The sequence below is a fragment of the Kogia breviceps genome, chromosome 14, assembly GCF_026419965.1.
Source record: "Kogia breviceps isolate mKogBre1 chromosome 14, mKogBre1 haplotype 1, whole genome shotgun sequence".
In the NCBI taxonomy this organism is placed as follows: domain Eukaryota; kingdom Metazoa; phylum Chordata; class Mammalia; order Artiodactyla; family Physeteridae; genus Kogia; species Kogia breviceps.
The window spans coordinates 68,135,175-68,158,444 of record NC_081323.1 but is presented as its reverse complement, the minus strand read 5'-3'; the positions used below and the strand labels follow the sequence as shown (position 1 = coordinate 68,158,444).

The following is a 23,270-nucleotide window of genomic DNA, read 5'->3' as shown; positions in this document are numbered from 1 at the left end:
AAACTGTTATTATTAGCTTTTCATGCAAGGTTGCTCTGAAGCACTGAAATACAGGCACCAGAGGCCCAGAGGTTTTTGACTTAAATATCCTAAATAAGCTGTTTTCATTAGGCAATCAGAGTTAAATAGAGAATTTCAACGGCTAGAGTTTAGTGAGAATTTTGCTGAACTTAACATAGGTATACGATTTTGTAAAAAAGTTTCTAATTTTTCTTAATTATACTGTTCTTAATACACTATCACAAGTGTGGTGATTAGCAAGGGGTTTATAACTGGGCTCACTTTAATATTTCCTTCTCAATAAATGATCATATCAAATGCCACATATTCACTTATTCTCTGTGTTATGGTCTGAATGTTTGTATCCCCCCAAAACGCATATGTTGAAATCCTAGCCCTTGATGTGATGGTATTAGGAGGTGAGGCCTTTGGCAGTGGTTAGGTCATGAGGGTGGAGACCCCGATTGGAATTAGTGCCCTTATAAAAGGGACCCTAGAGAGGTCTCTTTCCCTCTTTCTGCGATGTGAGGAGAAGCTGGCAGGCTGCAACCTAGAAGAGGGTCCTCACGAGAACCCAACCATGCTGGCCACCTGATCTTGTACTTCCAGCCTCCAGAAATGTGAGAAATAAATTTCTATTGTACATAAGCCACATGATCTATCATATTCTGTTACAACAAACTAAATGAACAAGGACATGCTGCTAGTAGGAGAGGAACAGTGCAGGGTGTGGTGAAGTTTGGCCACAAAGACAGCCAATAGCATTTCCCTAGTGGCAGCCACATAAATTGCTGGCACACTGTCCTTTCGGCATAAAGCCCAAACCTACAACATGATGACCAGCACTACATGCATTACAGAAACTAACATCAGTTGGTCCATCTTCCCAAGACTTCCTGTGTCAGAAGTAGGGGGAGAAAGAGGCTTCAGCTGTCCAGTCAAGGGAAGGAAACTGGAATTCCCTTTTGCTAATCACTGGCTTGACTACTGATCTTCAATTTAGGAATATCTCAATAAACTGGTTTTTTCAAATCCAAATACAACTTGACCCTTAAAAAACGCAGGGGTTAGGGGCACCGATCCTCCACGCAGTCAAAAATCCGCATATAACTTATAGTCAGCCCTCTGTATCCACGACTCCTCCGTATTTGAGGTTCCACTTGTGTGGATTCAACCAACCGTAGGCTGTATAGTATTTACTATTAAAAAAAATTCTATGTATAAGTGCATCTGCACAGCTCAAACCCATGCTGTTCAAAGGTCAACTGTGCTACAGACTGCTGTACTTCGAATGCTCTTTGCAAAGCTACAGGTCTATCAAAGTTTCAAGTATTTATAATTTTACACTTTTGGTGCATCTTAAGGCCTCAAGAATAAGACATGATAGGGATACAAAAATCAAAGAAATACATCTTTAAAGCTATAAGTTCTCCATTACAGATTAACAAATAATACAATTAAAAGTAGATTTCTTTTAAAAAATGATGATTAGTTGAAAGAGAAATTTTTTAAAAGAAAGAGTATACTGCATAACTTGGACAAAAAGCAGTCAATACAAGGTCTAAATGGTCACCCACCTGTGGATTCTTCAATTTAGTGATAACTTTCCAAGCTTCATTGAGAATCTGAAGTCGATCACTCTCAGGAGGATCAGCCAAGGCCAAGTTTAACCCCAGTGAGCGAAAAAGAAGATGCTAAGAAATAGAGCAAACCATTACGATTCTGGAGATGTACAATCAGAGTAACTTGAGGCAATAAAGGAAAAGGGTGTAATAGTTGGCCTGTCTTGAGGTTAATCTTCCAACGACCGTTTTCTGAAGTTCTACCACAGACCTGTGCAAGTTAGACTGAGAAGCTCAAAACAGAGAGCTGGCTCTGTGTACTGGTCCAACCTGTGGGCCATAAGATTCTCCTGGACAAAGGTTTTCATAAATAAGGAGTGAAGATATAGTTTTAAGGATGTAAGACCAAAGTTCTTCCTAAATATTTCATAGTGAGCTAATTTGACAGATTTAGGACTCAAGGAGGCCTGACTCGTGGCAATTACAAGTGTCTCACAACCCCAGTTGCTAACTCATTCTCCATCGTACTCTTCAGAAACAGAGCCTCCGCTTGTTTTCCCGTTGGCTGGAACTGCCTCTGACTCCGAACTCTCTCTCCCTGGGGAGCTACTGGGCAAACATTGCCTATTTGTTCTTGGCTAAGCATTAAGTCAAGAGCCTACCTTGGGGAAACCAGACTCATCGCACTCTTTAATCATGCCAATGAAATCCATGGACCTCGTGGCGATGAACTCGGCCCGGAAAGCTGACATTACGGAATTCAACAGCAAGGCGCTGAAAGACAAACACACATGCCCCACGTCAGCAGAGCTTCCCCTTAATGAAAGTCGCTTTCATTTTAGGATGTATGTTGTTGGGAAAGATGACTGACAGCCCTTTAATGGTAAGGGTGGAAAAATAAGAAGACTGGAGTAAAAAGGCAACCTCTAGAGACTAACTTGGTGTTATATGCATATTCAGAACTTAATATTTAACTGACTGGAAGAATGGATGGATGGGTGGATGGATGAGTGAATGGGTAGATGGATCAATGGATGGACAGGTAAATAAGAAAGTAATCAAATCCATTTAAATGGAAGAAAACTGAGCCTTCAGTGCACAAATAAAACTAAATATTAAGTAAGAATATTGATCCAAGCTGCAAATATATATCCACATCTTTTTTTTTTTTTTACGCGGGCCTCTCACTGCTGTGGCCTCTCCCTTTGCGGAGCACAGGCTCCGGACGTGCAGGCTCAGCGGCCATGGCTCACGGGCCCAGCCGCTCCACGGCATGCGGGATCCTCCCGGACCGGGGCACGAACCCGTGTCCCCTGCATCGGCAGGCGGATTCTCAACCACTGCGCCACCAGGGAGGCCCCACATCTCTTATGAAAAGCACTGTTCTAGGACCCAGGGACACCGTGGTGAACAAAACCCACTCCAGGCTGCTCACACATCTGCCACCAAAAGGAGAGCAGAGGAGAAACCTCTTATGCTTGGTAGACAGGAATTTGAGTTTATCCTGACCTTATCACTTATCACAGCCCCATAGGGAAAGAACTATTATTATACCCATTTTACAGCTGAGGAGATGGAGGCACAGAGGAGTCAAAGTAAGTGACCCAAGGTCAGAAAGCTAAGAAGAGACAGTGAGGCCAAGATCTGAAGCCAAGCAACTGGACTCCAGCATTTCTACCTCCATGTTATCCTGCTTCTCTGTTGGCCCTCTTGCTCATGCAAGCATGCCAACCTCAAAAAAAAGCAACCAACTCCATTTTCAAACACAGGCTTTATGAATTTCAAAATACTTACTTGTTTCCTAGTTTCTTACATCTCTCCATCATTTCAGTTAGCAGAGCCTAGTCAAAAAAATAATAAAAACCATCAAGTTGGAGGATCTAAAGCAACACTTCTCATGAACAGATTTCCAAAGCAATACTCTAAAATAAATACAGCCACATGCCCAGTTCTATCTCAGTGCCTGGCAGGGATGGGGAGGATGGAGGAGAAAACAAGCTCACTCTTGTGGCATTTTTGTATAATGGATAAGAGCTGAGGCCCCGGGCTCAGGCACACTTGGGTTCAAATCCAGTCTCACCAACTACTTTTCCTCTTCCTCAGGTAGATGATACCAGTGGTACCACCCCACCTACAGATTACTTCAGGATGATGAGAGTGGTACCTCCTATGCTCTAGGGCACCAAAAATGAAATCTGCTTTACTCCTCACCCCCTCTAGACCCCCCTTGTTCCTCCCCATTTCACGAGGTGTCTGTGAAATTCTCAGTAAAACAAATAACAAACACTGGGCCAGTACTTGGTGCTAGCCAGTCACGGTGAGAAGCACTTGGCACTCATGATGTCACTTCTCACAACCACCATGAGGCAGGCTCTCTATGCTCCCATTTCACAGATGAGAAAGCAAGCCACTGAACAGTGATGTGCTTGGGCCAAGGTGACACGGCTAGCTACGGCGGGCTGGATGTGACCTGGGCAGTCGGGCATCAAGGGCCATGCTCTTCACTATACTTCCTCTCCATGCATTTTGAAGGACATTTTTTTCCCCAAAATGAAGTAAATGTTTTACTCACTGGGATACTATTAATGGCTTTAGAGCTATCTTAAGACAATTACGTACCTTTAAAAGAGCTCCTATTTTTTAAAAAAATCAATGGAAGAAATATTCAACAGGGCAGTGGTTTGGGGAAGGTTTTGAATGGCACAGGCAAGGTCGATCCCAAGACAAAAGAGCTGATAACAGCAGCATCGACACTGAGTACTCACCAGGCACACAGCACTAGGCACTGAGCTAAGCGCGTTACATACCTTTTCCCATTTACTCTTCACGATAGCCTTTGAGGCCCATGTCAATTATCACCACTTTACAGACCAGGAAGCCAAAACTCAGCTAGGTTAAGCCACTTCCTAAGTGGTAGAAATGAGATTTGTACCTAAGTCTGGCCCAGAAGGCAAAAGATAAAATCAGTCTTCTTCAGTGAAATTCTACCCTTTCCAGCTGGGTCCCTCTGTATGCTGGGTGTTGCCTGAATAATTAAGGTGATAGTTGCTTGTGGAGATACTGTCAGTACCCCTAACCCCAGGACCCTGATTTTATTCAGATTTCTGTCTCTGCCAGCAAAAATCAGGTTAGGTCCTGTTATGGAGTGAATTATGTCCCATCCAAATTCATACGCTGAAGCTCTAACCCCCAGTGTGACTGTGTTTGGAGATGGCGCTTTTAAGGAGTTAATTCATGTTAAGTGAGGTCAGAAGACTGCAGCCCTAATCCAACAGGACTAGTGTCCTTATAAGAAGAGGAAGAGAGACTAGGGACACACATGCACAGATGAGAAGACCAGGAGAGGACACAGTGAGAAGACAGTGGACTGCAAGCCAAGGAGAAAGGCCTCCCCAGAAACAAACCTTGCAGGCACCTTGATCTTGAACTTTCTAGCCTCCAAAACTTTGAGAAAATAAACTTCTGTTGTTTAAGCCACCCAGTCTATTACGGAAGCCTGCTAAGGTCTGAATAGCCACGTAATTCCCAAATTGATGGTGTTAGAAGGTGGAGTCTTTTGGAGGTGATTAGGTCTTAAGGGTGGAGCCCTTATGAATGGAATTAGTACTCATAAAAGTGGCCCAAGAAAGCTCCCTTGTCCCTTCTGCCATGTGAGGACACAGCATGAAGACAGCTGTCAATGAACAAGGAAGTAGGCCCTCACCAGACACTGTATCTGCCAGCATCTTGATCCTGGACTTCCCAACCTCCAGAACCATTAGAAATAAACTTCTTCTGTTTATAAGCCACCCAGTGTGTGGTGTTTTCTTAGAGTAGCCCAAACATACTAAGCAAAGTAATACAGGCCCAAGCCAGTCACGGTGGACCCATTCCCCTTGCCAGTGGTGAGTTTAGACAGGGCACATGACCCATTTCTTGCTACTTAGATGGGGGCTTGAGAGGAAAAGTTTCCTTTTTTTTTGGCCGCACTGCACGGCCCGTGGCCTCGACCAGGGATCGAACCCAGGCCCTCAGCAGTGCAAGTGTCGAGTCCCAACCACTGGACCGCCAGGGAATTCCCAAAGTTGTTCTTAAAGAGGAATCGAAGACTCCCCATCTTTCTGCCTTCGGATGCTGCCATGTCTGGACATGATGTATGGAATGGCTACAGCCAGTTTGCTGCTATCTGGGGATGGCAGAGCAGAGAAAAGAACAGAAACTGCCTGGCCCAGAGCCTTCACTTGTTATTCAACAGAACACACTGAATTATTTTTGAAGGGCCAGTTAGGTGTTTGTTCCTTGCAGCCAGCATCCCAATTGATGATAAAATTGACAATGTCACAAATGGCTTCCCTAACTGCCGCCAGCCTCGGCGGGTCCTCAAAGTGCAGCAACAATCGACGAGAGGGGGTAGGGAACTGAACGCACCAAGGTATGGGACCAGAAGGGCACAAGCAACTGATGGCTGCAAGGCAAGTTTAACAACAAAGCGTAGCAGTATATATACCCCTAAAGCAGGGAATTTGCTTAGTCATGCCTTATCGGCATCAGCTGGTTGATTGGCTTCTCGGCTTCTCCCTCAAAGGCACCAATTTCCCCTCCAGGGTTGCTTTTCCTAGCTTTAGGGAACAACCAGGAACTCCCAGTAACTGAGCAGGTCCCTGGAGCGATTTGGCCAAAGCCCATCTCCCTTTTTACGTTCATACCATAAAGTCCAGGATGCATACCAAGGAGAGTACAATCGGGCCCTGAGGCTTATGAGGGTCTTAATGGTGCCTTCCTCAGAGGGCAATGCTTGCCACATTCCCCCATCTTATTTTTTAAAGCTTGATAGTGCAATTTCAACCCATACACCTCCTGACAAAGAGCAGCGAAAGGGCCAACAATAAAGCGTAATAAACAAGGTAATGCAATTAACATCAACAGTACACATGACCCCACGGTAATCAATCCTGTGAGTCCATTTTGAAACCAAATGCATTGGATTTAACCATTGAAGCTGATTCAAGAGTCCTTGAATTAATTGTTAGGGCCTGTCTTCTTGTAGATGAGCTTCTTGAACTGCTTGTATTTCCGCATTAAGTTTTTGTATGTCCAAACTAATGTGTCCATCAGTCCATACACTTAAAGTGCATTTTTACTTTGTTCCAATCCCAGTCAGTTTCTTTTTTTTTTTTTTTTTTTTTTTTTTGCGTTATGCGGGCCTCTCACTGTTGCGGCCTCTCCCGTTGCGGAGCACAGGCTCCGGACGCGCAGGCCCAGCGGCCATGGCTCACGGGCTTAGTTGCTCCGCAGCATGTGGGATCTTCCCGGACCAGGGCACGAACCCGTGTTTCCTGCATCGGCAGGCGGATTCTCAACCACTGCGCCACCAGGGAAGCCCCCAGTCAGTTTCTTTATAAGCGTGTTGAGTCACACAAATCCAAGTATATTTAGCATGGCAAATCAAACGCATTTTCAATTTTAAAGCCATAATTTGGTCTCCTAAATCTATGAGAGCATTTTTTAACTCATCAACCTCAGTTTTTAGTTGAGTATATCAATATGACTTTGTAATGCTAATGCAATACTGGTATTTTTAGACAATTAACATAATATGCTTGTTGTACAGTTTTACTTAATGCTAAACCGGCGGTAGCAGCTGTGGCTGTTAAAGCGGCTAAGGCTAATATGCTACATATTAATATTCCAATGAATCGTTTAGGTCTTTTTAAAACTTCAGATAATTCTAGCCAAGCTTGCATGCTAGTACTATGATACCATGGTTCAGAAATATTTACAGGCAGCATTACATAGGAAGGTTGTTTTAACATCATAACAGAAAAAGTTCCTTTCATAGGCAGAATGCAAGTACTAAAAATACAATTCTGACAAGTTATATTATATCCCAAGGAACCAGAAGTAAACTCAATCTGTAAATCTCCTATTAGCAAGGCATATGAAGGTGTAACACAAGTAATAACCGGTTGATAAGAATAAGACAATGCAAACTTCCTCAAATCCCAATGCTTATAAAAAACCAAACTATTATTAGTAACAGAAACTGAAGAAATTAAAATGGTACCATTATTATAATTTAAGGTGCACCGGATTTGAGAGTTCAAAATCAGATTGGGGAAAATCAGAAGGAAAAAAGGAGGGAAACTTCAAACTTGTAACAGCTTTAACTAGCTTTAAACTATGGCCGGCCAGTAAAGTCCCTTGTCCTCCTACATATATTTCAACACAAAAATAGTATCTTTACCAGTCTCATTCTTTCCATGTTTGTTATTGTTGCCCTGTGAAATCATTATTTCTAGAACAGCAAGAAGATGTAAAGCTTTCTCAGCTTGGTAGGTTAATATATACAGGTCTACGAACAAAAAACACACTGCTTGGGCAAATTTTTCTTCAAAAGGTTCTATGAACTGATAAAGTTTTTCACCAACGGATATGGCTTCTGTATACTGTGGGACATGATACAGGATGACTGCTTGATTGTAATACAACATACTGTTTTCAAGATCATCTAGTCCATCCATTTCTTCAACAGCCGAGTGTACCTGATTCTTCAACTGGTTAAGTGTCTGTCTTAAACTATCTGTTGTTGTCTGGTTACTTTTGAAAAACTCAGCTACTGCCGTATTCAAAATTATTTTATAATCGTCTTTGTTTGTATCTTGTAGGCAGGCAAGATGTTGCAGACAGACATCATAATTTCCAGCTGTAAAAGCCTGGAAAGCACTGGTGGACAACTCCTTCTCTAGATCAGTGATCTCTGGTCGCTTCTTGGATACTTTTTGCCCCATATTTTTTTACTTCTGACTATTGCCCCGACTTACTATCAACTTTACTATGTGGCCACACTTTCACTCTTCACTCCGGGGATTCACCTACCGAGATTCAGATGTCCCTCTTGTCAAGTCCCTGCTCGGGCGCCACTTGCCGCCAGCCGCAGCAGGTCCTCAAAGTGCAGCAACAATCGACGAGAGGGGGTAGGGAACTGAACGCACCAAGGTATGGGATCAGAAGGGCACAAGCAACCGATGGCTGCAAGGCAAGTTTAACAACAAAGCGAAGCAACTGATGGCTGCAAGGCAAGTTTAACAACAAAGCGTAGCCGTATATATACCCCTAAAGCAGGGAATTTGCTTAGTCATGCCTTATCGGCATCAGCTGGTTGATTGGCTTCTCAGCTTAGTCACGACTTATCGGCATCAGCTGGTTGATTGGCTTCTCGGCTTCTCCCTCAAAGGCACCAATTTCCCCTCCAGGGTTGCTTTTCCTAGCTTTAGGGAACAACCAGGAACTCCCAGTAACTGAGCAGGTCCCTGGAGCGATTTGGCCAAAGGCCATCTCCCTTTTTACGTTCATACCATGAAGTCCAGGATGCATACCAAGGAGAGTACAATCGGGCCCTGAGGTTTATGAGGGTCTTAATGGTGCCTTCCTCAGAGGGCAATGCTCGCCACACCTAACCCATTCATGGCGATTTAATATTTGAAAAGTCATTCGTGAAGACCAATATCAAAGTGGTTTCTGGGAAGACTGGGAAAGAGATATTCTTATAATGATCACATTGATACTCCTTAACATGCACAAATAATCACTCACTCAACACCTGCCTGTGAAGCAACTTTAATGTACGAGCCACTATTTTAGGCATTGGGAACAGCAGTGAGGAAATCAGACAGAAATCCATGACCTTGGATGCTTAGTCTCTCTTTCATACACACACATGCAAGTGCACATGTGCACACACATGCACAAATGAATGAGCTATCTTGGCCCACCACTTCTGAAAAGATGAAATAGGGCAAATGCTAACATATGGACAAAGTGTTCTGGCCATTAAGACAAGACAAATGCTTTAAAAGTTCTCTTTTCACAGGAGATGAATGCATTAAAAATGAATCCAAGAATATAACTTTAAAAAAAAAAAGGGCTCACTGCCATTACCCTTAAGTGTCCAGGAGCCAAACGCTATATAGATCCCAGGAAGGTCTGTTAGAGGTTATTAATTTTTTTTTTTTTTCTGAGAAGTGACAGGATTGATTATCTTTGGCAAGAACAAGATGAACAACAGTTCAAAGCAGACTGAGACCGAAAAAAGCCTATTGGCTGAGATAAACCATTGAAAAACTTGCAGCTCCGAATTTATGTTCACAGACACATCAGAACTTGAAGATTCATTAGGCCCCTACATTTCGTTTGTTTATATATTTGTTTTTTATAAAAATTATAAAAATAAGAAATGCTTATGGATAGAAGTTCAAATAATATTGTCATGTATCAAGTAAATTATGAGTGCCCTCCCTCCCAACTCCAACTTCCTAGGGATCACCAGTGTCAACATTTGGTGTTTATCCTTCTAGGCCTTTGTCTATGCCCTGTGAATACATAGCTTTTGTTGTAGAAGACTTCTGTTCTGTTTTACAAAAATGGATAGTCTTATACATATTGAGCTACAATTTGCCTTTTTTACTCAAGAATCTAGCAAGGGCCTCCCTCCTCCCATGTCAGTACACACAAATCTACCTCATTCTTTTTAATGCCTGAGGAATCCACATCATGTATGTAACCATTTTTCAAACTGCTCCAAATTGATGACGTTTTTTAAATGTTTTATTTTTAACCAACTATAGCCTCATGAGAAATTACAGAAATAGTATAGGTGCTGGGTACCATCACCCAGCTTCCCCCAGTGGTAACACCTTACATAACTATAGTGCATTGTCAAAATCAGGAAACTGACATTGGTATAAAATAATTAACTAGACTATTTCACCAGGTTTTTCATGCACCTTTTTTTTTTTTTGTGGGGTAAAGGGTATATTTTTGTGACACTTCCTTAACATATTTGGATTTGTATAGCCACCATCACATTTAACTACTGGATTTTTCAGGTTATCTCCAGATTAGGGTTATCTACCCACTTCAAAAGTATAGGAAAAGAAAAAAGAAGTTGGGTCAATAACACTTTTCTGTTTTCTAAGCTGAGATTAACTCATATGCAGCCCAGAGTGCTCAGAAGATATGTACTTATACTTTTACTAAATAGCCTTCCAATCAGCATTTACAATTATTGCTCCATAAAAAAGGTGAACTAAATGATACACATATCACATTTTCCTTATGTCTCTAGATGAAACAAACATGTAAAACAGTAGGCAAAATCATAAACTAATCTTAAAAGCTAATACCGGGCTTCCCTGGTGGCGCAGTGGTTGAGAATCCGCCTGCCAATGCAAGGGACACGGGTTCGTGCCCCGGTCCAGGAGAATCCCACATGCCGCGGAGCGGCTGGGCCCGTGAGCCATGGCCGCTGAGCCTGCGCGTCCGGAGCCTGTGCTCCGAAACGGGAGAGGCCACAACAGTGTGAGGCCCGCATATCAAAAAAAAAAAAAAAAAAAAAAGCTAATACCTTTCCTCCAATCCAGAGTTAGTATGGCTCAAGTCTCAAAGAAATAAAATATTTCAGTGTGAATAAAAAGAAATTTTATACCCCAGGTAATAAAAGGAGAAATTTAAAATTTTTCCTTTATTTATCTTTCTCTGGGGATTTTCCCCTAATTCAAAAGAATGAAAATAACACACCTATACGCTTGAGAGGGATTTATCATCAACCAAGACTAGTCTTAGATTTGCATTACTAGCCTAATTATATATTAGAATGCTTAAAGGGCAATTTATAGTATGACCATCAGAGTAGCAGTCCCACGGGTCAATTTGTTCAAGTCCCACCTTGAAATGTAGCAGTGAACAGGAGACACCTAGAAAGAAAGAGTCTAAAGCAGTCAAGGGAACAAATCTGTTGGTTTCAGGCACTGCCAAAATGGCTACATGACTTCTTTCTAACTGTGTGACTGTAAGAAGTTTGTAAGCCTCAGGTACCTCATCTGTAAAATGGGGATAACAGCAACACCTAGCTTGGGGGAGCTTTGAGAGTGAATTAAGATAGCCCGAGTAAAGTAACGAATACAGGCAGACCTCAGAGATATTGCAGGTTCTGCTCCAGACCACTGCAATAAAGTGAATACTTCAATAAAGCAACTCACACGAGTTTTTTGCTTTCTCAGTGCAAATAAAAGTTATGTTTACACTATACTGTAGTCTATTAAATGTGCGATGGCATTATGTCTAAAAAAATGTATGTACCCTAATTAAAAAATATTTTATGGCTAAAAAACGTGAACCATCATCTGAGCCTTCAGTGAGTTGTACTTTATTTTTGCAATAGTAACATCAAAGATCTTTGATCACAGGTCACCATAATAATGAAAACGTCTGAAATATTGCAAGAATTACCAAACTGTGACACAGAGACACAAAGTGAGCAAAATGCTGTTAGAAAAATGGCACCAACAGACTTGCTCGACACAGGGTTGCCACAAACCTTCAATTTATGAAAATGCACTATTTGCGAAGGGCTCATAAAGCACAGCACAACAAAACGAGGGGTGCCTGTGGGGCGCATGGCAGAGGGGAGCCTCAGAAAGAGGTGGTTAAGGGCTCAAAGCTCAGCAGCATCTCTGCCCCATCTCCCTGCTCCATTCTCCACAGCCAACCAACACCACCTTCTCAACTCTTCCTGAAAGGTCACAAAATTTTCCTAGCAATAGGTATTTGTTATAATGTTAAGCGAGGGAAAAGCATCATAAAATCATACAGGAAATATTTCTCATCTACAAAACACAATTACAGAGCAAGAATGAAAGTGGAGAGAGATATTAAAAAGAAAATGCACCAAAACGTTAACAGTGACCAGTTATTCATGACAGAATTTTAGGTGGCTCCTTTTCTCCGTTTAACCTTTCTGACTCTCTCATCCATCCTGCCTCTTGTTTTATCCATGGCTACCAAACAGTTCTCCTCTAATCCATCTCATATGCTTCTGCCAGTTTGATCTTTAAGCACCACTTTTTTCAAATTATCCCCGATCAAAAATCTTCAAGCGGATGGGCTTCCCTGGTGGCGCAGTGGTTGAGAGTCCGCCTGCCGATGCAGGGAACGCGGGTTCGTGCCCCCGTCTGGGAGGATCCCACGTGCCGCGGAGCGGCTGGGCCCGTGAGCCATGGCCGCTGGGCCTGCGCGTCTGGAGCCTGTGCTCCACAATGGGAGAGGCCCACGTACCGCAAGAAAAAAAAAAAAATCTTCAAGCGCTGCCTGGTCTCCACGACACGATGTTCAACAACCTCTGCCTGTGCCACTCCCAGTCAGCCTAGAGTCCCTCACTCTTCTCCAGTAATGCTTGTCTCCTTATTATGCCTCTTACTTGTCCGTTTATACAGGTCCCGTCCCTCAACCCCTCCTTACTGTCCCTCTGCTCATCTCCTGGCCTTCAAGTCAGTGCAGGCTCCCATCTGCTGTGAAGGTCAAAGACAACAATGGTAACCACCCCCATCTGCCTGCTGCCTACCACGCACCAGCTCTTGGCCACGCACGCGCACTATCAGTCATCTCGTAAGAGCCCTTCGAGGAAGGTTCTATTATTAGCCCCATTTTACAGCTGGTAATACTGAAACACAAAGAGGTAAAGCAGCCCAAGGCAACACAGCCACAGTTTGAACCCAGGTCTGCCCGACTACCTGCCCCAGCCTCTACCACTTTCCTCTTCCCTCCTTCAATGGTGACAACCTGCATCACACAGCTTAGCAAGTGATCATGGGATTCCATACCAGACAAGATTAAAAGCTGTGAAAATGATGAGAAGCTTATCAAGGGATTCGTTTTCATTGCCCCAAAGCAGGTTTTATGAAACGGTTGCTTTTTTCTCTGCAGAATGTGCCTAAAATTGGGGGCATAAATGTTTTTTACTAACTCTAATTTTAATTGTATAAGGGGAAAAACCCTGTCCTTAAACAACAACAAAAAAGCCTTTTTGAATAACACTCCTTGATTTTTTTGGGGGGAATGGATTTGGTATTTCAATTTCTATCTGAAATTTCATATGTCAGATATTTGCAGCTGAAGGCATATTTCTCCCTTCTCTCATCTAGATAGTTCTCCCTTCGTCTCTCTCACCTAACCTGTCATGTGTATTGTCAGCTGCTGCAGACAAACTCCTCCATTCTGGAGGCGTGGCCTCTTACAGACACACACAGCTCCACCTCCCCGGTGGACACATGCAGCCACTGTCAAAGAGCTTTCACGTGACGTACTGCCACACACATCTTCAGCACCACCCTGCACGTGGACACCAATTCCTCCACGTTTTGAAAAGGACTTCTTTTATGAGACACTGCAAGTTCCTTATTTAAATGCCCCAAGAATCAGAGTTTATTATTATTCAGGTGACCTAATTTTTTTTAATCACTTCTTCTAGTGCAGTAATGATTTCCTAGAGTTTTACTCCCCAGGAAAGCTCTACTCCCAGCTTCTGCCATCCTTTGAGATTACTGGCACTTAACTTAAAAGGAAGAATGCCTTATGACATGTACTTTTTGTTTTAAATCCAATTTTGCTTTTCATTAAAGTAAGGAGAAAAAAATAAGTGTTCTCATTTTCAAATGATTCCGTCTTGCTCATAGGTTTCAGTCATTCAGCTGAATTGGTCAAGTTCATGATACCTCTTCCCAGGAGCCTGGGCCAGCGTGTGGTGGCTGAGGCTACACTGAAGATCACAGAGAATGGCCTGCAAGTTTTCAAAGAATCTTCCGTTAAACTGGCTTGATTTAAAATCAATTTACTCAATGGTAAAAAATTCACCTGAAATATGAGATGTCCCTATTTTTCTCCTCATACTTTAGGATTTGGAAGAATTTAAATATACGTAAGACATAATACTTGCTGAAAAGTTAAAAAACAGGGCAAGAAAAATAAGATGATCCAAAATCTTGCCCTCCAGCGATATTCTGTCATATCTGTCTCCCAATTCTCTTGTGCAGATATGAAAATCACGTTTGCAATCCCAATGACACAACAAACATTCAAGCGCTGTGTGGGGGGCTCTCTACTAAGCACTGTAAATGGACTGTCTTGTTTGATCCATGCAGTAGACTAGAAAACAGGAATTATTACTGCTCCCATTTCACAGATAAAGAAAAAAGCTGAGTGGTTAGGGACAAGTGACTTGGCCTCTGCTTTAGTCCGACAGCTGTAAACAACAGGGCTGCGATTCAGATTTAGGCACCCCGACTCCAGGGCCCACACTTGAACACGAGGCCACACTACCACTTAGGACACACACAGTAACAGGTGTAACTTCTTTTTTTCACTTGAGCACCCCTTACATCAGTGTGTACCCCATCGTGGGTCTCCATCATCCACTGAGTACACAGACCATAATTTAACCAATCCCCTTCTGACGGTTGTCTCCACTGTTTCACTAGCGTGAACGCAGCTACACATGTGTGTGTGTGTGTTTATGCACTCATCAAGTTATTTCTACTGGATATTTTTAAAAGTGGATTGCTTAGTCAAAGTCGTATGTTTTTTTTCTTAATAGCTGTCAATATGTGTTTGCAGATACAGGGAAAAGGCAGGTGGATTTGAATTTTGCTTTACTCCAAATATTCTTGTTTTATAGCAAGGTCTCTTTTTCCCTCACAAAGAATAAATTCTCAACCATCAACAAGAAGACAACAGAAGCTTCATCTATCACAGTTATTATGACAACCTGAAACTGGTGTTCCGCTGAAATTGCTTCTCAGTCTTCGGGAAGAAAAAGAGTATTTCTGCTATGATTCTGACTTCACTTTAATCCCTGACAATGCTTCAATTAGACAAAAAAGAAAAGAAAAGAAATTTATAAGAGCAATTACGTATCTGAGTTTCACTTTCCTTCCATAAAATGGAGAAACTATTATCTGCTTTATGACTTCATTAACTTATTATCAACACAAAAGGAGTGCATGAGGGTTAGTGAAGAGGCAATGAAGCCTGCTGGCCCTGGAGTTGGATTCAATGGGTTTGTGTCCAGTCACCGCCACTTTCTAGCTGTGTGACCTTACGTAGGTGTGTGGCCTTTCTGGGCCCCTACATCCCCCTCCCAGAGTTGGTAAACAAAGCAAGGCAGGAAAAGTGCTGAGCGCAGAACCAGTCACAACAGTGAGCCGTTATGAAAGGGCCCTGGTTATGTCACTGGGCACACAGGTGTAGGGGTTGTTATGACACAGAAGAGAGGAGCCCTCCTTGGTGGTGAGCTTCACACTGAAGCCACCTGGCAGTTACCTCGGGGGCATGGTAGGAAATGCACTGGAAGATCCAGTCCATGGCAGGCGAGTACAAGGGGAGGTAGGATGGAAGCTCCACTCCCTGGAGCACCAGCTGGTTCTGGACCGTATCACCATGAATCTACAGGAGACCAAATAAACACTCAAAAGAAGGGGAAGTCACATAAACAGAGCGCATGTAACTCACAGACTGTGCATATCTGCAAGCATTTGGATGGCCCCGAGAGAAATATCCCGGTTTCTCAGGTTTTTTTTAAACTAGAAAAAAAACACACAAAGTTTCCCATGTCACCAGGCTGAGCTGTTCCGGGAATGTGTGCTGTGCAGAGAAGTAACCTGATAAAAATGGAGCCAGCAGATGCTAAGAAGAAAGGCTGATCAACAGGAGACGTTTCCTGTTAACACATGCATATTAATCCTCTCTGCTTGTTCAGTACAATCAGCACGTTTTAATTGTGTGTAACAGACTCGAGTGTAATTTTATAGGGTTTACACATTAAAAGAACTTTAAGGCAATCTCGACTTGGAAAACCAACTGGGTTTTATGAATTTGTGATAATGTAGCTATTACATCAATGAGCTGCTCTGATTGATGGTGTACTCTTACCTGTTTGAATGTGAGGAGGAAGTCAAAGAAGTTCTTATTTAGGCTTTCTTTGAGATGTGGAGCCACTTCCATGCCCACCTGTAGCCAATCAAAATGAAATTACCTTGACCATGGAAAAACAGGTTGTAAATAACATATACAATGTCATGTCATTTTTGTAAATTAAAAATATACATATAAATAGATATAGGCAGAGAGGTCCAAAAAGTTAACTTTTATTCTTTTTGCTTATCTGTTTTCTTATTCAATAAGCGTATCTTGCTTTTATAAGAAAAACCACAGAAGCTATTTTTAATGAAAAAAGGGCAATATTTGCAGTAATCATCTTAGCAATTTCCCAAAGGTAATGAAAGTATTACTGAACAGATGACCAAGGGAACAAATCAATACAGCACTAAGGAGAAATGTACTCTCAAGATCATGTATACGATATTCTCTTCCTCTCTAAAAAATGATAAACACACATGTGGCTGTACTTATTAAATGAAGCAAAAAGATTCTGGTATGTAAGAGAGTCAGCTGGGACTTCACTGTTGCATTGTTAAAATACATGGGTTCATTCTTTGCTGGGCAGTCATGGATGCAGACATAAATTTTGATGTATTTTAACCAGTATTTTATTAGACAAGCATGAAGTCTAACAATGCGGTAATCCATTGGTTCCTTCGTTCGTTGTTTTAAAACGATGGTAACATTTTCAGCTGAAAAAATTTGCTAATCATAGAGAAGGTGGCCAGAGCCCTAGGGTTGGATGGAAAAGTGAAGGTCTCAGCTACCACAGGGAGTACAAGTATTTAAAACAAAACAAAGCATCATAATGTTCCTTAAACTGAGCTCCTCGAATACACCTCAATTCCACACTGCTGCTTTGGCACAAAAACAACTTTGTAAGGGGAGTTGCTTTCTGGGACCTGGTTCCTTCCAAGGGGGACAGATTCCTGCTAATCACCTCCCCCCCTACCCAGAGGTCATGAAGATTCATGATAATGAGGTTTTTTAGATGTCTGTAAAGAATTCCTTTGAGAAGAATTATGCAAGATCCACTGGGGCGGTAAATTCCAAGGACAAGCGCTATGGCTGTTGGGGATGCTTTCAAGGACAGGCACAGAGATTAAAAAAAAAAAAATACTAACAACAAATGTCAGATCCACTTCTACTGTGTTCTGATTCTATTGTCTTTCCTTTCACTAATCATTTTGTAGAAAAGGCAATAATTATCTGTTAGGTGACAGCAAAAAAAAAAAAAGCCCAGTGGACAAGCAGTGGAGAGGAACTGAAGGGGCTATGACTTAGGAGTTAATCATACTTTCCTTTAATTAACAGCTTTGAGGTCCCCCCATGTCCTGCCTACTCACTGCCTTTGTGTTTTGTTTATCTCTTCCCATAAAGCCATGAGCAGCTTGGAAATCTGCTTGGGTCTAAAAGATTTCTACCTACAGTAGCAAGGGTAGTTATTCATGATTTCCATCTGCTGTTTCTGCCTGCCTGGCATTCATTCCTTTTGTTTCTGGAATCAGTAAAGTGGATTTGTCTTTGGGGAATCAAACTTCCCTCTCAGACCAGGAGGTCTGTGGCAGAGCCGGACCCAGCTGACCCTGAGCTGCAGGGGTGGGCACGTGACCCAGGCTCAGTCCGTAGGCATACCCCATCCCATGGCCACAGTGACTGGCCTATCTATGGACAAGGGACCCAAGGTGGTGCAGTGAGTTTCTGCCCTGAAACTCTGGCTGGAACTACAGCAGAAAAGGCACTCTTGCCACTGGAGTTCCTAAGTCAAGAGGATGGAAGTCTTTCCACCATATGGAAAAAGAAAGCCTCAGAGTGAAGTCACACAGAGGAGAGCAGAGCTGAGCGATGAGGGAGGAGACAATGCTTGACATGGTTTGGGGGCTCTGGACCTGCCATGCATGCACTACCCCAGGCTCTTCAGACACACAAAGGCCAACAATTTCCCCCCTCTTGCTTCAAAGTACTATGAATTGGGGTTTTGTCCCTTGCAATTGAAAGAATCCTTACTAATGCACACTGTCTCCTTCTTTTTATATCAAAAGATTTGCAGTAACTACCCAACCAGGGAAATGAGTGTTTTGCATAAATTGACACAAATGATTTCGGATACACTGCATCTCATCACCAGCTTTCCTAGGGTGGGTCTGTAATCTCTCCTCATGGCCACTGAGTTTTAAAGTTGCATCTGTCATGCAAAGGCACGTTATATGCAACAAATATCATCTTTCACTAGGTTGTGTACTTTACTTCAAACTTCAAAACTGGAACAGGTTTGTAAGGAATGAATATTTCCACCCACTTTCTGATTTCTGTTTAATAACTGTGTGGCAGAAAACACACTGAGATTCTAGATCTTTATTATTCTACTATTACTGACATCAAGGTGAGTTCAAAGAACGTGACGTGTCCTACAAGGAGAAAGACAGCAGAGCACAAGTACACAAGTGATAGTATCCTTACATCCCACCGCAGGATCCAGCAGCATTTTGCACAGAATAGGCCCTCAGCAAACACTGACATGGCTGGAGTGTTCAAGCTCCCGATATTCCAAAGCTGAAGCTCTAGGAAACGTTATATGACATTCCTGTATGAAAAACCCACGCCAAGTTTCAAGCAGATGGCAATGCGTAAATACTTTGGCCTCGGTTACTACGAGGGAGCAAGTGCCCTTAAATGGAAAGCTTTTTCTTTCTTTTTTTCTTTTCTCCCTTATCAGGGAGTGGACCTATAAAACGTATCCTTCCTAAGGATGTCTGCTACTCACTCTGAGGGCAATGACTGTTTGATTTCTTTGTGACACTGGAGACCACAGGGCTTTTGTCATTTGTTAGACGTCACATAAAAGAAGCAGATCAAAGGCTACGGTCCTCGCCTTCTGATTCCTTGGTATTGGAAGTCTGCGGTTCATCAGGACCCTACAGAACAGGGGCAATAACCCCTCTCTAAAGGTGAACAATAGCAATGGAACTAGCAAGGGGGACTCCCACAGAAAGCTGACAGAGGCAAAGGCCCCATGTGAGTTGAAGAAAAATGACTGTAAACTCTCCACAGGGTGCATTTTTCATAAATGAAAAACTTACTAGTTTTAAGTAGGAGCTTCACGGTGCTTTAAAGGAGAGAAAGGCTGAGTGATTTACAATCCTCACCAGCAGAGCAGCCCTCCAAGGCCAGGCGACACAGACCCTGATGCCTGCCGCCACCAGGGGCACCTCTCCCTGCCAGACAGCCCTCACCAACTCGCACTCCGATCCAACTCTTTAATACAGAGACCAAAAAACTAATAAAACAATCGAATTCAAAGACAAAGAGAAAGCATGTTTCAAGTCAATGAAAAGCAACCTATCAGCCGAAAGGCTTTGGGAGCCTCCTTCCCAGCGAGAAGGGAGAAATAATTAGTTCTGAAACTTAGTTCGTTTGTAAGAAGATGACCTTAAACACCCCCTAATTAGAGTTACTGGTAAGTGGGTCTACTTTGAAATTAATTTTTAAAAGGAATCCTACAGCTCTGCTTTCTGTGAACAAACTGTGCTCTAAAATTAGCAGCTAATAAAGTCCTTCTTCCAGTGACTGGTGAGGTGGTGGGGAGGGAGAAGCGTGAACAGTAGAGGAGACAGGACACGGTCACAGGCGCGAGTGCAGGGACGCAGCTTACCCTGCACAGGTAGGCCCTGGCATACACCGACACCAGAGGGTCCCCGATCCCTCGGACCATGCAAGTCAGCCGGGGCAGACACTCCGAAATCCCCCTGTTAGAGACAAAAAGACAACAGCATTACACCCTGTGGGAGAACTCTCTGCTCTTTCTTTTTTTTTTTTTAATAAATATAAAGCTAGACTTCCTAAATGCAGGGGGGGAAATCAAGCTTCAGAACGAAACCAAGGTCAAAGTTTGAGTCTTCTAAGGCCATGTAACAAGAGTCTTTCTCTCTTGCCACGATTCATTATTTGAATGGTTTATCTTTACCGTCTGCTCAGTGCTGGAGTCTAACCTTCATTCTCTTCCTGCTTGAGGTCACATTTATTTTACTAATTTAACGATTTTTGTCCCCCAATTATTTTCCATTGACAGGTCACTCCTTGACCTTCTTGATATTTTTGCCCTATCTATATTTCTTTGGTACCGATTTGCTGCCCTGTGCCCCGCCCCTTCCTAGCACCTGACACCTAGCACCTCAGGCTAACATCAGCATCCCCCTCAGTGTGAACTGTGACTTATTTATTCCTCCTGCCACGTGGGACTTCATCTGCCTTGGGCATTATTCTCCCCCAGCTGGTGAGGCAAAATAACTCTTTCTTCAGCACCACCGTTGTCCCCCCAAACTCCCCCAGGCATCCCCAGATCCCAATCAAACACGTTTGGTACACATTCTAAATCCAACCCAACTATTCCTCAGAGCACCATGAGACAGCCCATGGCTTTGAGGAGTTGATTATCTAGACGGTATCCAACACCACTCAGTATTTCAGCAGCTGTGCAGAAAGCAGATCTGGTTTCTCCCGGCTCTGCAAAACTACTCTCCGTACAATGTCCGAGGTGACCCAGAGGAGCAAAGGGCTTAGGGACAAAGGGTTTTCATTCTGCCATCACCTTGGACAGCAGCAGCAAAGACAATGAGTGAGGGACCACGGGTGTCGCTCTCAGTGTGGTGTGTCCAGCTCACGAGACCCTCACAGACCCCTCCTTAGGGCCTTGTTCACAGAGGAGACTGGGGGTCAGAGATGCTAAGTAACTTTCTCAAGACCACACAGCTAGTAATAGCAGAGCTAGGATTCAAATACAGTCGAGCTGAAACCTCCATGAGTTAGTCTACCAACCACTCCCAGCTTGAGTTCTCTTCTCTGTAAAATGGAGATTAAAAAGCTATCTCTACTTTTAAGTTTTCATTTGGATTAAACAAGAAAATGGATGGAAGGTGCTTAACACCAGATGTGCTACACACTAAGTACTCAAAGAATGCCAGCTACTGTTACATCGTCATTAGCATGTGTGTGTATGTGTGTGCACAGGCATATACGAGAGAGAAATTTTTTGGGAATGTATGGTCCCGGACTTTAAGAAGAGCCTTACGTTTTGGAGAGGAACTTGTTGCACTTCAGGATGGATGCTTCCACATAGCTACAAGAACATTCTGTCAAGGAAGACATTTTCCAGATGGTCTGTTCCCTATGGGGAAAAGACTAAACTATTCATGCCGAGAACTAGGTGTGTCTTCAGGACAGGCGGCCACAGGGACTCTCAACAATCCAGAGAATTAAATTAGCGAGTGGCTTGTGGTTTCTATATTTGGTTTTCAAGGTTTTATATTTATTGAAAATAAAATCTGGAAAACGTTGTACACTGATTTATGGTTGCATGCTGAAATTTAAACTGGGTTTTGAGCATTTCCAATCGAGGCTTTATGGGGAAAAGGATGAAACTTAGAGAACTAAGATTCCATTTGTGTGTAAGTTGAATTCTCTGTCCTTCAACACTGGTGTTTGTGCAGAGAAGCTTGACCCTGTTCCTTTCAAGTTCTTGAGACCAGAGAAAACACAAAAAGATGAAGCATTTTAATTGAGAAAATTAATGTGGGAATGTTCCTCAGGGAAACAAAAGCCTGGTACATGGCACTATGGTCAAAGTAAAAAAAACAGAAAACTGGGGAGAGCCAGAGTCCAAGGACGTCGTGGACAATGTGGCTGGCCCTGTACTTCCAGGCTAGCAACCGTAACAGAACTGCATTTTCAACAGGAATTTCAGGGCAGCCCATTACATGGCTTCTAACAGTAGTGCAACTCTTGCAGCCTATCTTTAAAACCCTCAGACAGAAAAAAAAGGATACAATCTCGGAATGAGTTCCCTGATGGAAGCAATCTTGAAAAACCAATTTAAGCATGTTTCTTTGGCTGTGTCATTTACATTCTCTGGAGAGAAGTGATCTGTAAAACAAAAATAATATCTATCAGCCCCCTAATTGGGGGGATCTGTTAGAGCTGCTATGAGTCCTAGGACAAAAAAAAGTTACACTGGAGCAGAAGAAGGGGTGGGGCACCCAGTCCCTCTATGTTTTTCCTTCCAAATATCATTATTATTAGGAAACAATTGGTGACAATGACAGCTGACACACAAAGGCTTTCTCAGTGCCAGGCGCCGTTCAGAGTGCTTTACAGACATCAGCTTACCTAATCCCCACAAGAACCCTCCAAATTATATACTTTTATTGTCCTCTTTCATAGACACAGAGGGCAAGGCACAGAGAAGTTGAGGGACTTGCCCAGGGCACACAGGAAACCGATGTAAGAGTTCCTTTTGGACCCGCCATCTGCGGTGGCACTGCCGCCAATATGCAGATTTTCGTGAAGACCCTGAGAAGACCATCACTCTCGAGGCCGAACCCTCAGATACAATAGAAAATGTAAAGGCCAAGATCCAGGATAAGGAAGGAACTCCTCCTGACCAGGAAAGACTGATCTTTGCTGGCAAGCAACTGGAAGATGGACGTACTTTGTCTGACTGTAGCACTCAAAAGGAGTCCGCTCTTCATCCTGTGTTGAGACTGCATGGTGGTGCTAAGAAAAGGAAGGAGAAGTCTTACACCACTCCCAGGAAGAACAAGCATAAGAGAAAGAAGGTTCAGCCGGCTGTCCTGAAATACTCTAAGGTGGAGGAGAATGGCAAAGTCAGTCGCCTCCGTCGGGAGTGCCCTTCGGATAAACGTGGTGCTGGAGTTTTCATGGTCGGCCACTTTGACAGACATTATTGTGGCAAATGTTGTCTGAGCTATTGTTTCAACAAACCAGAAGACAAGTAATTGTGTACTGGTTAATAAAAGACATGAACTAATGAAAAGAAAAAAAAAAACAGCCATAAGAGTTCGAATTCAACTCAGGCAGTCTGGCTCCGCAGCCTATATTCTTAGCCACTGCCTCTAATTTAATCCAGAGGTTCTTGGTGTACCCACCAGTAATTATGCTGATACT

At 43.0% G+C, this 23,270-nt stretch overlaps 1 protein-coding gene and 1 pseudogene across 2 annotated transcripts in view; one reads left to right on the top strand and one right to left on the bottom strand.

Moving 5' to 3' along the window:
• VPS35L (VPS35 endosomal protein sorting factor like) overlaps window positions 1-23,270 on the bottom strand; it is a 130,778-nt gene that overhangs the window by 66,486 nt on the left and 41,022 nt on the right. For both annotated transcript variants that reach the window (XM_059036954.2, XM_067012677.1), the window contains exons 10-17: window positions 22,133-22,229; window positions 21,379-21,426; window positions 19,963-20,056; window positions 16,302-16,379; window positions 15,693-15,815; window positions 3,357-3,403; window positions 2,225-2,336; window positions 1,578-1,694 (exon numbers count right to left, since the gene is read on the bottom strand). In XM_059036954.2, the coding sequence (XP_058892937.1) occupies window positions 1,578-1,694; window positions 2,225-2,336; window positions 3,357-3,403; window positions 15,693-15,815; window positions 16,302-16,379; window positions 19,963-20,056; window positions 21,379-21,426; window positions 22,133-22,229 (716 nt within the window). The remainder of the gene's footprint in view (window positions 1-1,577; window positions 1,695-2,224; window positions 2,337-3,356; window positions 3,404-15,692; window positions 15,816-16,301; window positions 16,380-19,962; window positions 20,057-21,378; window positions 21,427-22,132; window positions 22,230-23,270) is intronic.
• Window positions 22,635-23,127, top strand: LOC131740799 (ubiquitin-ribosomal protein eS31 fusion protein-like; annotated as a pseudogene).